General features: G+C 42.5%; 1 protein-coding gene across 2 annotated transcripts in view; it reads left to right on the top strand.

The window, feature by feature from the left end:
- arl15a (ADP-ribosylation factor-like 15a) overlaps positions 1 to 16,651 on the top strand; it is a 127,823-nt gene extending 111,172 nt beyond the window's left edge. For both annotated transcript variants that reach the window (XM_049578049.1, XM_049578048.1), the window contains exon 5: positions 14,718 to 16,651. In XM_049578049.1, coding sequence (XP_049434006.1) covers positions 14,718 to 14,870 — 153 coding nt within the window. In that variant the 3' untranslated portion in view covers positions 14,871 to 16,651. The remainder of the gene's footprint in view (positions 1 to 14,717) is intronic.
- Positions 16,652 to 17,831: the final 1,180 nt, after the last annotated feature.

The raw sequence follows: 17,831 nt of genomic DNA, 5'->3' as shown, positions 1-17,831 counted from the left end.
GTGCTTCATCCATCCCACCTTGGGAAGCAAGGGTTGGAAAACCAGTCAAGCAGCACATATTGATTACCCTCTAGAGAATCTGTGCTGGACCTTCGGAGCACAATATGTGAAGCTACTTAGAAACTTCTCGTTTCTTTGGTGGTTTATCTCTCTTACATCTTTGTCTGTCCCGCCAGTGCAGCCCTCCCGCCCACCTTCATCTCCGCTTTCTTTCCTTTTCCCACCCATACAGCCTTTCTCATCCTGTCATACCCGGGCCGGTGGTCTGTCCCTTTGGGAGGTTAAGGGGCACCGTGGGTGAGAGGGCAGTCGGCAGGTTGAGCGGGCACCGTGCTTGCCTTTTCCCACAGCCCGCGTCAAATGCTGCTGAACCCTGACCCCAGTGGGTCCTCACTCTCAAAATCGGTGTGGAACGCAATTCAGCCAGTCAGACCCTATTCAGGACCAGACTTTCCATTTGAGGAGAAAAGAATCCCCCCACCATCCCAATTGTGGTCAGTGCCCTCCCTTTGTCTGCTGGTCAAGCAGGGTCGGACGACCGGCCGCCACTAGCCAGGACAAGACTTCCGAAAAGCCTATTCAGCATGTGATTTGACCCCCAGGTTCCATTGCTGACTCACAGGGATCAAACGCTGGGAATCTCTGGGGGTTCTCCTCCATGGAGTTTTTCATCCATTGAAACTTACCCTTTTGACAAAACTCGAAATGACTAATGATTTTTTTCTAAAACATTTCCTTAATGGCAAACAATGATTGGTAAATCTGGGACTCCTGGAAGAGTTTCACCCAGGCCTCCTTTTTTAAACACCCCACTTTTGATGGTTGTTATTTAATTTAAGCATAATTATCTAGAAAGGAAAGAGCACGTGGAATAGCTTTCGTTTTTAACTGTTGTAGTATGAAACGTTTGTTCGAGCCATGGCTGTGGCTGCTTGTGCTTGGGCTGGGCCACATCGTTGGCTGAACACTCCTGATTTCCTGGTAGTGGTTAAACCCAGCCAGAAGCAGTTCAGTAACAGAAGGAATTAATAGTGCATAAAAATAAACACATTTCCTAAAGTACATCAGATCCCACTTGTGGTGCTGAGCCCTGGGGAGGCACTGCAGCTATGATGCATATACACAGAGACATTAGTGACGTTTGGATTTAACAAGTTTCAGTTATGCAGAGTGATCTATACCATGATTAGTGAAAGTTGGAGACAGACTTGAAACAGCTGGAAAAGGTGCGGTGGAAAACAAGCCTTGGTTTCATTATTTCCTTTGTTTTATGATTAGTTTCTTATTCTGTGATTGGCCTTTTATGCCATTTTCTGCTTTGTTGCCTTCTGCTGTAAGAAACATCTCTGTGATTAATTTACAAAACACACACAAACATGTACATGTGCACAGACACTCACAGAAACAACATGTGCACAGACACTCACAGAAACAATGTGAAGATGTGGTCATAATTACGAATAGGAAAAGGTATGCAAGACAGAAAAGGTAAGAGACTCCAGGAACCTTGAATTTCAAAAGGGATAGTCTCATGGCATATGAGAGTGTGTGTGTGTGTGTGTGTGTGTGTGTGTGTGTGTGTGTGTGTCTCCGTCTCCGTCTCCGTCTGTGTGAGAGTGAGAGCGAATCTGTGTGAGTGTGTGTGCAGACTCCAACTTGACGCATGGTTTAAATCTTTTGCAGGAGGGGAGCACTTTGATTGTAATGCCTCGTGCTGTGTGCTGAAGCGGGGGCCTGCTGCAGCTTTAAAGCTGGTCAACTGTCAGGACTGGAGCGTGAAAGGGGGGCCCCAGAGTGAAAGGGGTGGAGGGTCCCACTAGGGGGGTCCTGGAGGAGGAGGGGTGGCTTGTAACGGACCTCCTGGGCTTTGAGGGCCCTCTGTGTGGGCTGCTACAGCAAGGCGGCCCTCTTCACAAGAAGAGGAGAGGGAGGGCGGGCTCAAGGGAAGGTGCTGGTGCATTGGCCCCTGCAGCAGGGAGCATGGGCAGGACGCCAGCTCACCCGTTCAAGTCCCACATACCAGATGTTCCTTGTCAGGGAGCTCTTGGCCTTTAATAAATTGAGTTACTGTAAATCTGTAATAAGGCAAGGCAAACATGGGCACCCCTCCTTCCCCACTACACACACATCCCAGATATTCTGATCTCACAGACTTTTCTTAGTGTCCTACAGGTCAACCCCTGGTGAAGGGGCCGTGTCCCAGCTACTGAACTTGCCAATTATTTTCCAACTTACACAAGAGGACGGATGTTTTCCTTCCCCTATGCCCCCAACCCGCACTCTAACTATAGAAAATGTCATTCATGCTTTTAGACTGTAACATCACAGGGCTTTTTTCAGGGACCTGATGCAAAGAGAAATGTTTTTTGAGGTGTTATAACAGGAACTTACAGCATTAGTTTTAATAATCCCGTTTGGACAAATAGTTTGCCTGTTTTAATTTGACCAATTCTGAAGGTCCAGTTGCTCATCTCTTCCTGGACTGTTCAGATAACTGTTCTGGTCCCCAGCAGAGCCGAGCAATATGGTGGAAATCCTAATCACAATACTGATAAGGATGTTCGCCACTATCAAAAAAACCCCCCAACTTATTTTCAAATCAGTTAACTGTGGGTAACATGAGACCAAACTCTACATATGTGTAAAACATTTACAGTTAGCGGTGTAACAGAGCACAAAATTCGGGGCTTGGTATGTACCTCTCTTTTGTGTTCACAGTTGGATACGTTTTTTGTACAGCAGGTAAAACTAAAATAATGCAAAAAAAAAAGTGTTATTCATTTTAAAAGATTTAAATGATTAAATGGTGGCTCAATGGTCATAATTCTTACTGTAAAACTTAAGGCACTCATAAACTGGCATGTTGTCAAAAGGCAAAAATAATAAAAGTATTTTCATTTCATTTATTTATTTACAAGGACAGTGCACATTAATCAACATCTCTGTAAATGTGCTAGTGTTAGCCAGCTGGCTAATTTTCAACCGCAGTCCTTTGGCGAGATGTTTTCCATCCAATAAAAGGATAAAATTCACAGGACAAAGACAGCATAAAGACAGCATTACCTACTACTACTACTACTACTACTACTACTAGTAGTAGTAGTACTAGTAATGTAGATGTAATGCTCTGTCATAAGACTATGACTTTTTGACAAATTAGTTGCTACTGATGTTGCTACTGCTACTGCTACTGATGTCCAAAACAGGAAGTGAAAAGCAGAGCAGGTGAATCAGAATGACTAAAACACACTGTATTGGAGCTCACACACTTTGACCAAATGCTTTATTTTGGTATTCTCTTGAAATGAGTACGGTTGTATATATGCAGCGAGAAACACTCCATAGCATTAGTTACTAGCGTTGAAATAAAAATGACATCGTTATTACTTTGGTGCAGTCTGAATCAGCAGTGGGAGGCTGCCTGAATAATGCGTAGAGAGAGACTCAACTTCCAGTCTGATTTTTTCTTGTCCTGCCAGTTGACATATTGGGCCGATGTCATAATCCATGAAATTTGAAAGCGTACTCTCAGATTTTCACAAATTCAGTTGAACGTTGTTGGCGTACATTTAGACACAAATCGTTGTCCACTGAGCTTGACTAACCCCGCTAATTGGGCAAAGCCAACTAGCATGTTACAGCTGATAGACCACAGCTAGTGCACTGCCAAGACTATTTAGGTAAAACTCACGCTCAAGAATTTCTATTCTGTGTGTGCTAGTAGCAGACATAAATAGACCATTTTAACAGTAAAAGGGTGTACCGACAGGATGTTGCGTAATGAATTGAATATCTTGCACCAAACACATATACACGTCATTATACCTACCGCTTGTAATATGACTTTTTGTTTTGTTTTGTTTGTAATAAGAGCTTGGAGTATTTGAAGGATTATAAGATAATTCCATCACAGTATGATTCTGCTGAAAGTAGATAAACATTATTGAATTATCACCCAGCCCAAATCCCCAGTGTTTAAGTATGTTTGAATGTGTTCTGCAAAAACGAACTGCATCTGTTGTTGTTGTCGTCTGCCAGTCTTGAGGCACGGGTCATTTACCCAGGTAACAGCAGCCAGTGTTTGTGGAAGTCATCTGATCTGCTGCAAGAAAAATAAAAATAAATGCCTCTGTGCTACTGAAAGGGTCGGGAAGAATGTCCTCTGCGCAGTCTTGGTTAGATTTACAGCACCTCTGAGGATGGCTCTGATCTGGCAGTGGTCAGTTGGCTTTGAAGAGAAGTGCACAGAAAGTGAATCACTTTGAACCTGCACTGAGCTGAGCCTGTGGGAGACCCACGGTCCCACCTGAGTGGAACAGGACAGTAAATCTAGAGGCAGCTCAGTTTTTACACTGTGACATGGGGACTTAAGTCTTAATTTGTTGCCTGCCGAATCCCCTGGTCCAACAGTTCTACAACTGTGGCCTGGTTCCAGGGTGGCCTCATCGCTTTTACGTGCTTGCTAGACCTGGATTGTTTCCACAGCAAATGAAAGGACTAAAGTGAAAGTCCATATCTTTCTGTCTTTCTCCCACTCCCTGTCTCTGTGCTTGGACTTTAGGTTTAGGGTCCTTGTATTGTATTTTTTGTTGCCATGGATTTTTTTAAACTTGCATTTTTTTTCTGCATTTGCTTTCAAACCCTATTGCTGGTTCTGCATGGGCACACGCAGACCAACACAATTACTTTAATTGTGGCTAGTTTTTCAACTACAAAATTTGAGACAGGGAGGTCGCCAACAGTTTCAACTGCCTCTCCTTATTGATGATTGGCTTGCTGGTCTAAGCCAATTGCCCCTCTGCTTGTATTTTTAAAAACAAGAGGAGTAAAGAGGCAAGTTGAAAACAACATGTTGAACAACGGCAACACGCAGCCATTGTGAAATGTCTCTTGCAGCTTTTCTTACTTTTGTTGACTTCAACAACAACCTACCTGTGTCCCCTCCATTCTGCAATTTACATTGTAGAATCTGTCGGCAGCCTTGTGTGAAAGACGACTGGGGGGGGCTTTCAGTTTGAACGATGCTGCGCTTTAGCCAGTCACAATGGAGGGGGCGTGGCCGAGACGTGCGGGTGTCCCCAGGAAATGTGTACCTACAGAAACAGCAAGCTCCGCGTCCATAGCGATCCCTCCACCAAAAACGCTGTCTCGTCAATGTGATTTTTTTTTTTTTTTCAGCGGATGTCTTAGTTACAACATGATTGAGTTAACTGGAGTAGTTTCATGTCTTATCCGACAAGGAGAGGCTTTTAACAGATGACATCTTGATGTTAGCTTTGCTAACTGTCCCTGTCAGCTGCAGCCACTGATGCTCTCTAGACATCGTGATTTCCCCAAACTGAATAAATACCACACATAGCAACACAAAACTGCTTTGCTAGCTCAACCATGTTGTAACTAAGATATCCGCTGGAAAAAATATTTTATTCACGGACCGTTTGAGTTATTACCTTATTTTTATACAGTCTATGGTTATTACAGACACCGCTAATGGCTAACTTTTACAGCTAACGGTTAGCCCAGCTAATCTACGATAATCATGTTAATTACAAAACGTGCACACAGAAATAGTAACATTTGTTCAATCATTGTGTTTATAGACTTAACAAACATTAGATTAGTCTACACGGTGATATAGTGACGTGAAAAATGTGATACATAGCTAAACTCTGCTGGTTTTCTACCCTAAGTATTTGTAAACAACACAGCGATTCCCTGGGGGCACCGCCGGAAGTGAAGGGCGTGAGCGATCGCCGAGGCCCCTGCACTTCCGTTAGTCGAAAAACTCCGGGCTGTGCCTCCAGAGGTAAAGGAAGAAATTTTTATTTATTTATTTATTTATTTATTTATTTATTTTACCGATGGATTTCCAGATTGCGCTCCACTTAGTAACTGTTCCGAACTTGACAATGAGAAACATAGCGACACCAATGTCTACAGGTTGTTGGGAGAAGTTTGCCATCTGGGCTTTCTGTCAGACTGGGATTTCTTGGTATTGGTCAGGAAGTTAATCATGGTTTGGGTTGAAATGAATAGTTTTCTGCCAGAGAGCGCTAAAGGCAAACTTTGCTCTTGTACACAACACTGATTCCATTAAATTCTGTAGCCATGCGGGAAGCTGACAGCAACAGTATGCTATGGAAGGTTATATTCACAATGGGATGCTAGATGTTGTGTATATCCAATAAATAACACCAAAATGTATTTCTTTGGGGCAGCACATAGCCTGACAGAAAAAGTGTAAACAAAGGAACGTTAGCCTTGATCCGGGAAATGATCATTCATGTCATATGTCAGCTTTACCACAGCGTTGGCACAGAAATAAGGAGAAAGCAAACCTGGCTGATGTTGGTGATCTGACAGGCTAACTCCTCTAGATATAGCTATGAATTAGCTGGATGGTTAGCTATCATTTTGCTAACATTAACTAACCAACCCTGACTATATACAATGTAATGTGTCCGTGAAGATTGTGACACCAGTCACCCTAAAAGTTTCCTTCTGAGTATAGACTAGACAAGCACATATCATATCTAAGTATAACAGGAAAGGGGGAAGTTGATCAAGATACTGTCAGATTCCAAGCGTGCTCACCTTTGATTAAAGCACAAAGCAAAAAGGGCAGGATTTAGGAATGGTTAATTGTTGATGGTGCAGGGTTTGCCAAGCTGAGCCCTTCATACTCCTCTCTCTGTGCTGTGCCACCTGTTAGCCGTCCCAACTAAATTCAGAAGGGGGTCTTGAAGTCCTCACTTCATGTAATCTGGAACCAAAAGGTGGTAGTGTCATGTGCTCCACCTACAGGTAATACTTTCACTTAACAGATGATCAAGTCATTATCCACCTTGGGTAAGGCTCGAGGACAGTAATCCCCTTCAGATGCAAACTCTCAGGTCCATTGCCGAAGGTGTTACAGCCTTGCTTAAATAGGCTTTAGGTTTAACTTGTTGGCCAGCGGGCTGTTTCATTTGACACCTCCCACAGTTTGTGGTGCAATGTTTGTTTTTTCCCAGACTTCCCAAGTGTTCCTCTCTTGGGGACCTCCGGGCTTTCGCATGTCTTTAAGGCTCTTTAGGTAAGCCGGAAAAGCAAACAAAGGCATATCTATTATATGGTAAGTGGATCTCACATTACCCTCCCATTTCAATGCAGTCGCCAGTGTGGGCCACTTTCCAAGTGACTGATATTTTCACAGGGGCTAACATGTCAAGGGATGGTGTAATTGATTGTCTTGGATATTTGAGCATGCCACTTTCCCTCGTTCAGAGACCCCCTAATGCTTCCTTCTCCAGTTATATGGCTTACTCATGTGGTGAGGTTTTGACACATGACGGTGAAGTAGGGTAGACATGTGGTCATGGTACATATTAGGACAAGGGCATTGAAGGCCATATCCTCCATTTTATGAGGCACATGTATTTTAGAGCTAATACTAAAAAGTCCCCTCCAAAATACCTCATGACTAAATACATATAAAGATGCATTTATTAAGATGTTTGGCTGCTTTCTGCTGCTTTTCCCATAGGTCACTTTATGCACACATGCTCTGAGGTAGCCTTTGAACAAAGGATGTTATTTTTGTTGCGATGGGGCCCCTGCTGAAGTTTATCCAAATGAAAAGCTCAAGGCTAAAATCACTGGTTCTCCAATGAGTTTATTGAGTAAAGCTCTCCTTGCTCCACAGAGGAGTTTTGATAGTTGCCTGCAGGAAGGCAGTGTTTGAAGGATAACTTATCTGACTAAGTCTTTTTATCAGCTTCTCTTTCTGTTTTGGCTTTTTTAAAACATGGCTGAGAGGCAAAATCTTCTCAAGTGAACGTTTCCTGTTCTTCCTTTCATGATCTTGTTACTTAAACAGGGAGAGATTATTAGTATTATTTGATATTATTGAATTTAGTTTTGATATTTTTCTCAGACTTTTGGATCCTGAGGCAACTGCAAGAGCCAGACTTGTCAAAAAAAACTTACCCTAGATGAGAAATTGAGAGTTGACATCGCAGGTCATTTAACTTTCTTTTACGATACCGATCTGCCGTAGCTGTGTATCCAACAAACCTGACTCTGTTACATCTGGCTTTGCTGTTAACCTCTGCAAGAATGCTAGAACTGACTCTAGATTTCCCAAATACGCACACATAGCGCAAGACCAGTGAACCACAGTCTTTTTATCAGAAAGATCCTGAACATGGCATGTAAACTGAGTGTACTCAGTTGGCTTGGACCTCTGCCATGTCACCCTTGAGGAAGGCACTTAACCTGAATTACTGACTGAATTACTGAACATGACTATAGGAAAAATACAGGGTACAGATAAAATAATGAGAATGCTCTATGGAAACTTACTTCAATTTTGAAGTTAATAAATCATGTTGCAAAAACAATAAAGGTGGGTCATGTAAGGCTGCATGGAAGTTATCATTTGTCAGCTGCCTGTGTACTTTAAATGTCTGTGTTATCGTTTGTACAAAGGCTGTTTTTGGCATGTACTGTCAATAAGTCAGTTTCTCTCAACATTTTAGATAAATGAACAGTTTCTTTAAACTGTGACAAGTATAATGTAAAGAATAGATGGTTTGTCATCTTTTGAGCTGTTTTTCTTTCTTAAATCTTAAACTTAGAACAGTTCACCCCCAAATCAAAAACACATATTTTCCCTCTTACCTGTGATGCTATTTCTTGAACTAGATAGTTTTGGTGTGAGTTGCTGAGTGTTGGCGTGAACGGCCATAGAGATATCTGCCTTCTCTCCGGCATAATGGAACTAGATGGCACTTGGCTTTTGGTGCTCAAATCGCCGAAAAGAAAATACATTTGAGAAACTCAAGATAATCCACAGACCTTGTTCTGAAAAGTTTCATGTAGGAACTATTTTCTTTCTGCTGCATTACACCCACCAACCGAATCACTGGGCAGAAAAAAGCGTGCATCTATTGCTAGTGTCTCATGCTGTCACGAGCATGAGCCTCTCGTCCTTGGGTAGATGCTCACTTCCTTCTGCGTGGTGATACAGTTTGTGGATGTACTTTAGTAGAAAGAAAATAGTTTCGACATGAAACTCTTTTTTTTGGCGCCTTGGGCACCACAAGCCAAGTACTGCTGAATTTGAGAAAAGGCAGTCATCTCTGTAGCCAATATCTCTAACACTTGGCAGCTCAAACCAAAACAATCTAGACTGATAAATAGCACTACAGGTAAGAGGAAAAATATGTTTTGTTTTGTTTTGTTTTGTTTTTTGAGTGAAATGTCCCTGAAACTATAAATAACTTCCTACTCTGTGTACTCTTAATAGCTGTACTGATTGGCGCCTTGATAGAGAAGCACAAGAAAAAAAAATTGAGGAAAAGAATGAAAAAAGAAGGAATTTAACTTCAGCTCAGATTGTACATGAAGTGATTTTAAGACAGTTTTTTTATTTGTTTGTCTATACAGCCTATAATTTAAGAATATATAAGCACAATACAACCTGCTTTCTACTTTGAATCCTCAATTTTATTTTTAAACTGAACACCACTGCAGAATAGAGGATATAAATTTGTGAAGGATAAAGATTTGTCAGGGGGGTTTCTCACATATATTCTCAGCATCCAGCATTATCCACCTCCATGACTAGAACTTGGCCTCAGGCATCTTTTTCTTCTCTCTCGTCCAGTCAGTCTTTTCTTTTCTTTTTTTTTTTTTGCCTATGTCTGCCTCTCTCATGTGTTTGGTTGGTCAGGAGGCCAGAGCAGGGCTCTGCTGGCAATAGACATCCGCCAAAGCTCTTTTTATTCTGCCAGGATATCCTCTTGACATGACATGATGCCAACAGTGACCATCGCATGCAGTAATCTGGCATAGGTCAGGAAGCAGCTGGATGCACGTGCCATGCATGCCGAGCCGCTGTCTTAAGGAGCCTGAGGTAGGCTTGCCAGGCTTGGAGCTTAAGCTTAGCCGACTAGCTGTGCAGCCACTTCCTGCAGACACTGGGTCACAAACTGTCAAAACTAACGATATACCTTTAATGAAGTGGTATTTCCTTTAACTTATTTTCCAAAAAGTAACAGCCACATTGTCTCTTTTAATCAATATGTGCAATTTAATCCAAAAGCTGAAAAAATGTATTCTGTCAGGAGGAAGCTTAGTCTTGATGGCCAAGTTTATTTTGGTTTCTCTCCCACAAATAGCCTAGATACTGATAGATACGGATTTCCAATCGTGATTAAAGAAGTATGTAGAAATGCCCTCATGAGCACTTTTCAATCCTGACCAACTTGTCTCTCATCTCTTCCTCATTTAATCATTTGATCAGTTGCATTCTTAAAACACCAATTTACATTTTCCATCATCAGGCAATTTATCGTCAAACCTACTTACATATTTCTGAATGCAGGTAATTGTTAAAAACAACCACAAGCCATGATTTATTAAAATGTTTTCTACTTTTACCTTCAGTTTTTACCTTCTTTGTGCAAGAATGTGTCAGATGTTGGTGCCGGTGGCCAGTTTTTCATGTTTTATTTTTTAAAGAATTACTTATAATTTGATCATTTGTTACACGAAGATAAAGTTGCTTCCATATACAGAGTTGTGGCTTATTGGAAACGTCAGTGTGTTCTAAAAGTAGATCAAGACGTATCAGAATATTAACAGTGTTTTGGCTTTTTTAAGGCTTTAAACATGATACAGAATCCTGGGCAGGAGAAACCAACTACTCTTTCACCTTGCAAGTTTCAGTTGTTATTAAAATGGAATGATACAGTAATGTTGAACATTACTGTATGCAATTAAATGTAAAATCCAGCCCATCCAAGTTCTCAGATATTGCTCTGTCCACTCTGCACTTCTAGTCACTAGAAGTCACTGTAACCTTTCAGACCTGTTGCCAAACAGTTGTGCTTTTCTTGAGTGTTATGTCTCTCCTCCTGGTGGCTGGAGTCCAGCAGCAGGAATACAGTTGACACAAGTGATTACAGATTTTTTGACACCCTTATGCATGTATAAGCCGCTTTCTCCCATGCACAGGGCAAGTCCCCTGGTCTGTATGACCTAGAAGAAGCTAGACTGGATGACCCAGTGGTCATCCTAGGAGCCATCTGGCAACCCGCGTCTTGTGTGGCTTACCCTTCCCACTGCCTCACGCAATTCCTTAAGCAAGCATAAGTGTGCTTAGGAGGACTTAATCTCAGAGAAACTGGTTTGGGCCACACTGTTGACTGCCAGTGTGGGTGCACCCGGCTGTTAGGTCATGGGGTTCCTTCAGTCATGTAACACTGAGACAGCGTTTTTGCGATGTGTCCCGTCTGCCCCTTGTGGAATTACAATCTCTGGATTTGATGTACCCTTTCAATGAAACTTGGCCCCTTATGAAGGTGTTCATACCATTAGGTATTAAAGGAGCTCTATATGATATTAAGAGCACTAATATAGCAGCAAACATATATTTGCTATGTAAGGATGTAGTGGAGTTATAGCTGCTTGAGCAGAGAATGGAGTCACGCTCCCTTTGTGTGTGTTTAATTCTGAGCTGCTCTGTTTGTTGTTGTGGTAGACAGTCTGGCAGAACATGTATGTTAGTGCATGTGTGTATCCCACTGGCTAGCTAATCGCCATCGCTCTGCACTGCTTTCATATGGCAGTTACCGCTGATAATGGGACGTTGTCATTGCAAAGGTGTGGCACCGACTTTCTGGTTTATCCCTGGTTAACACAGTTAGCACTGTAGCCATTGTTAGCATTGTATTTACGATTAGCATCATTAGCTGTTAGCTGCCAGCTCCGCCACCTCTATCTTGAGAGCCATATCCAGAAAACCTGAATCATAGATTCGCTCTGAATGTTGTTTTGAACTTCTTTAAGTAAGTGGGAGATTCTTTGGAATCTCAAGCCCTTTTTAAACACATTCCTCAATACTGTCGCACACAAGATCTGCCATTGCTTTTTTACACTGAACCACCAATGCCAGCATAATGCTGCTCCAGTGTGTGATCGTAGATAGCATGCTAGCGTTCTGGAAGCAAAAGTGGCAAGATGCATAGCACAACAGTGTCTGTGTTTTCTGCTAGCTTCATGGCCGAACAACAATGCTCCCCCATTCAATGTTCGTATGTTTTGTAAAGAACGGCGAGGCGGCATACTGGCACACCAATCCCTCCTTGACCTGGCTGTATAGAAGGGGTTTCAGCCTACTTGTCTTTTCATGACTGCACAACTGTAAAGCTGCGCTAAAAACCTAATAAGCCATCTGGTATGGTTGGTAAGATCAGTTGTCTGGTCATACCGAGGATAGAAGGTATTCGCCACACTGTCAGATGCCCCTGGGTGTGTTCTGTTGGCCCGCGAGGCAAGGAGGGGAAGCGAGAGAAGCTTGAGCCTGTCTGCACTTGCACAGAGGTCACTGCTGGCCTTTTGACTGTCTGCCAGTGCAGGGGCCAGAGTCTTCCAGAAGAGGGCCTTGGCTACAGGCAGACAAGTGAGCCAGCCAGCCAGACAGGCAGCCAGCCGCATCGTCTGCAGTCTAGGTCTGGGGCTAGAGCCTGGACTAGGGCAGCTCAAGTTACCCAGACAGATTTGTTAACACTGTTTGGGTCCGCTCGGCTTTCTAGCCAGGCCTCTGAGCCAAACGCGGCTGAGGTGACTTAATCTGTCATTAAACTCACATTACACCCGGACAGAGACTCGGCTCAGGGGCAGAGACAGCGCTCACTCTCCCACTCACTGGCATGGCTGGCTGGATTTGAGCAGACACAAAGAATACCCCCTCCTCCTCCTCCTCCCTATCCTCTTCATGCCACACACCATGGCACAGCTAGACAGCCCAGCACGGTCTAGACAAAAGCAATTTCACTTGAAGTTGAAAAGTCATTTGACTGTGTGACGGTCACCTGTGTGGATCTGGTACACTTTACAGGGTGTACAGATGATTTTGATTCAGAATATTGAGGTTATCTGCGATTTTGATTTGCAGAAATTGTTCAATCATCAATCCTTGTTTTATATTTGCAGAAATGTGTAGAAATACTGTCCAACGCTGAACAGATTGTGAGTGAAGTTGTAACGGCTGGTCGTATAATGCTTTTAATGGCTTGACAGCTTTGGTATTTCTGCTGTGATTGATAAATGTCCCCTTTACAGTCTGTGTCCTTTTACAATGTGAAAACCGTATAACGATAATTAGGACCGAGAAGAAAAGGTCTACTTTGTGGTAAATGTAGAGTCAAGTTCTTCATCCTTTAACAAGGAAGATAACTGAGGATAAAGCATTTTAGATTGTAATATTGTCTGTCATGTTTCTAACAGAGCTATGATTTTAGTTTTGATTTTTGTTTAAGTATCTTTCTCCAGATGGAGCCCAGCCCGTATTGGTTTACAAGACACTAACAACAACCAGGATGGCCACATGACCAATCATAACATACATTTACACATATTCAAAAAGAAAACGTAAAAGCATTACATTTTCATAACAGTGTTCCTTTTCCTAGTGTCTTGCCGAGGCAAAAATCTACTAATTAAAGCTATGAAAATTTTATCCATATACTATGATGGACAACGGATGATTATTGCAGCATTCGCACATGTTGTTACGTGATCAGTGCGACAGACACCTTTACAAACAAACATAAAACTGTCAAACTGAACATGAAAATGACTAAATCAGTATCCATGGTGGGAAAATGTAGTTTCATTGCATCAGTGACACTGGTAGCATCGCATTTCTTTTTCTCAGAGCTGCTGATGGTACATATTTGTCTTTGTACGTTCTTCACTGGCGATCAGACAAACAGGAGGAGATGGCTGAACTCCGCTCACATCGGGCAAACAAAATTGCTTCCATTGCTCTCCGCTTGGAAATGTCAGAAACCCTAACAACCTGCAGTACCTTGAGTGGAGGTCTAAGACATTGTTTCCCTCTGCTGAAATTTGCTTTTACCTAACAGCTGGTTCTGGTTCTTCCCCCCAACCTCACCGCACCCCCACTGTCATGAGCAGCCAAGAGCCAACATATGAACTTTATAATCAACTGTTACAAAGAGCAGTGCCAAGCCAGCAAGCTGCATATTTCCCAGAGAAGAAGATTTTGATTTAATTTAGTTTTATTCTATTTTATTTATTTCTTCAGTTTGGTTGCATTCTGGACACAAAGCTGTGTTTGGACAGTTCCATAGCTGTGTCTTTGTGTGTTTGTAAATGATTTTGTTAAGAAAACACACTGTGCATGGAAAACTAGTTGCAGTATGGATAGGAATGATACTCGGGGCTCTTGCTTGTTTTCGTTTTTACGTTTTTCGCCTCTGAAATCTGTGACACAGCATTCAGTCCAGGGCCTTTCTTACACTTTCCTTAAAATGATAATCCTGGCTCCCACTTCTGGTCTAAAACCATTCCCAAACTTTTTAATGGAGGTTGTAAAATCTGCGTTTTTTTTGGGTCCCACCAGTTATTAAAGCACAAGATAATACCATCTGCTTTCTCCCACATGTTTGGAGATGTTTTAGTCATTAAAAAAGCCTGGTCTGGCATTTACTTGACATAAAAACCTGCAGACCACTGACCCTAAATGATGCATGGTTTAGAGACTTGTGATGTATCTGTTGCTTTAAACATTTATAAAAGAATGAATATTTATTTGAACTTAAATGAAGATTTTGTCCATGTGAATCTGACTAAACAGGACACCTTATACTAATGAGTTAAAACTGAATGTTTTGACTGACCATGTTCTCTGTTTTTGCCAACAGGTGAAGAAGTACTTCGAGCTGGAGCCGCTGGCCCGAGGGAAGCGCTGGATCCTGGAGGGCAGCACCACCGACAACTTAGAGGCCGTGAAGGAGAGCTTTGGTCAGTTCATTAGCCTGTTGGAGGACAAAGACACAGAGCCCGCAAGGATATGATGCTAACGCCGCTAATGCTAAGAGACATTAGTGGCTGACGACAACGAAACACCACATCCTGCTGGTGCCCATGTACACACACATACCCACTCATGCACAGACATAAACATGCACACACGAGAAAACACAGCAGACGTCGGCCTCTCCGTTCGAGAAGTGTATTGTATGTTATTCTCCCTTCACTTTGCTCTCATCTTTCAAACTAGAAGAGTGTGTGCCACTACAGCCCGTCAGAGGAAAGCTGCCATTAAAACCACCCAGTGTAAAGCCAGTTGTCAAGAAAAATCATTGAACTTTGCCCGAAATGGAAATCTTGTTTACTGCTGTCTGCGCCATTGTGATTAAACCAGCGGCACGTGGGACATGTGGCATTCCTTCAGTCATCAACGGACACTTACACACACATTCTCACCCTAACACACACACACACAGTCACACACAAAGTGGAGCCCCGGTTGTCTGTAGATATGTTTAACATCTCCAGTAATTACTTTACAGGATGTTTGGGTGGGCTCAGTTGATGTTCTTTTCCACTGAGAAGTACTGTATGGCTGTCAAGTGTGCTTCTCAGTTTGACTTGCTAACAACGAATGTCGTTGTGTGATCGGAGTCCAAAACCTTGTGTTATGTACAGTAGTTACATATCGGTGCGTTACACCGTGTCTGAAAATATAATCTGAATAGCGTAGTCTGAGTATCTCATGGAGTATTATGTACATGCAAACAGGCATATTGCTGTGTACCCTCCTGTGCAGCCATACACAAGTACTACTAATCATGTGACTTAAGTGCTAGATGACTTTATGGAGACCATGTGGAGGAAGTGGGAACAAGTCTGAATGCTTTTATAAATGTGCAATTTAGGATATATTTTATAGCTCTGTATGTTAATCTCGTAGAGCTGCGTTCGGATTTTTTATAACTCATACCACACTTATGAATTCTTTCAAATCAAAGACCAAAAAAAAAAAGAAGAAAAAAAAAAAAACATTGATGATTGACGGGGCTGGCCAAAGCCACGAGGTAGAGAAGTGTGATGGATTTAGTTTCATTTCAATGTTCAGCAAATGTTTGTTTTTATTTTCTGTATTTTTTTTGTCCTTTTGAATTTGACATAATCCCTCTCTTAACACCGGCTAGCAACTCCAGTCTCCCATCAGGGTGGAATACAAACTCTATCAATCAGCCACAGCAACAGCTGCATCTGACAAGTCCCTGTCCGACACCCTAATGCCTTCCAACTGTCTGTGAAGACCCCTCCCTGTCTGCTGTTTATCGCGGACCCCCACCCCACCCCACCTCATCCCAACCAACACCACCCCTCCACTCCAGCTCCGCTCCCTGTCCCCATTACTGCTCGGTGGGGCTTTTTATCCCAGATGCCAACGTTGAGCCCGGCTGCCCTCGTGTGGACTCCACACCTCTAAAATGAGTCGTATTCGTTCTGTCACAGGTGTGCTCGTCCCCAAAGATGTGCTTCAGTAACGGATAATGTTCACACCTCCTCCATGCGTGCTTTGTATTTCTGTTGCTGTTGTTTTGTTCAGTATTTTGTCAGGTTTTTAGAAATTCAGTCACCTTTTGTACCTGACGTCAGATCTGCCAGGTAGTTTTTTACAGTCTGGATGGATCGCTGCATTCGCTTGAATGCAAACTAAATCTGTCATTGGACTTTGCATATCATCGGCTCACACATAGGTTTTAAAATATTAACTACAATCTCTTTTTTTTCTTTTTGTATTTGTTTTTCAATCATGCGTTTTGTCTAAAATAGCAATTAAAAGTTTTAAAAATGAAAAAATTGTCTTAGTCGTTATTTACACTTTGAACTCTTGCTTGTTAAAATGTTGAAGTGAAATATTTGATATATTATATTAGCACAATAGATGCTATATTGTCTTTATTTTCAGTGTTTTACCTTAAAATGGGAGTATGGATGACAGTTTATAGGTTTGTTAAACAGTATGAATATTTTGTAGCATAATCACTGAACTGTGTAGCTAATGTTTGTGAAAGTAGAATTTCAGTCAGACCAAGTATGGATTAGAAGACTGCATTCTTAGGTCTGTTTTAGGTAGGTAATCACACAAGATAACATCCATACTTCACGTATTACCATGAAAAGTGTGATGAGTTGAATGTTTGCATATGTTTCTGGAAGCATTTTCTTCACAATGTCTCGGATTTGTGATTTAAGGTGACCTGTGGAAATCTGAGACCTTGGAAGATAATCGGGAAAACGCAGATGAGCCGGTTGAGGTCGAGCCAAAGTTTAAAGAAAAAAAAAAAGAGCACTCAAAGTCAAAGTGGAGCAGCTGAAGAAAGTTTTGAGTGGAAAGTTAACCAAGTGAGACAGGAGTTCCTAATAAATATACTCTACTCTGTGCTACCTCTGCCTCCCCTTTTCTTCTCCTTTTGCCCTTCTTCCCTCTCTTTCAAATTAACCGTGTGGCTTTAATACAATGTGTGTCATGCAGGTTGCCCTGGCGACTCTTTGATCCTGTTTTCCAGTCTCTGCCTCTGGGGCAGACGTGCTTCTCTTCAGTCTGCTGCACACCAGCTCTGGAAGCTGCTGCAGCCCTGAGACAAACCATGGGCTGCTGCGCTTGTCTCACTCCCCCCTTTTTCTTCCTGTCGCTCTCACTTTCTCCCTGTTTTTTTGAGCCCTCACTATCTCTCTCTCCTTGCCATTTTTTTTTCTTCCTCTCTCAGGTTCTCTCCATCTCTCTGTCTCTCTCTTACTCGCTCTGCTTCCCTTTGGTCACGCCAAAGCAGCCCTCCCTCAGCATGGGCATCCAGGATGCCCAGGGGAAGGGAAGAGGCCAGGACCTCAGCGAAGCAGCCCTCCCGGGAGAAAAAAGGAGAGAGGCAGGGGACCTCTCTTTCTTCCACTCCTCCTCACTCTCTCCTTCTGTCTGCACACTTGATTTTATTCTCCTGAAAAAGATGCAGCCAGTCCTC

This window comes from Epinephelus fuscoguttatus, linkage group LG6 (genome assembly GCF_011397635.1).
Source record: "Epinephelus fuscoguttatus linkage group LG6, E.fuscoguttatus.final_Chr_v1".
Taxonomy (NCBI): domain Eukaryota; kingdom Metazoa; phylum Chordata; class Actinopteri; order Perciformes; family Serranidae; genus Epinephelus; species Epinephelus fuscoguttatus.
Note: the sequence above shows the minus strand (reverse complement) of the source record. Positions and strands in the feature narration are given on the sequence as shown.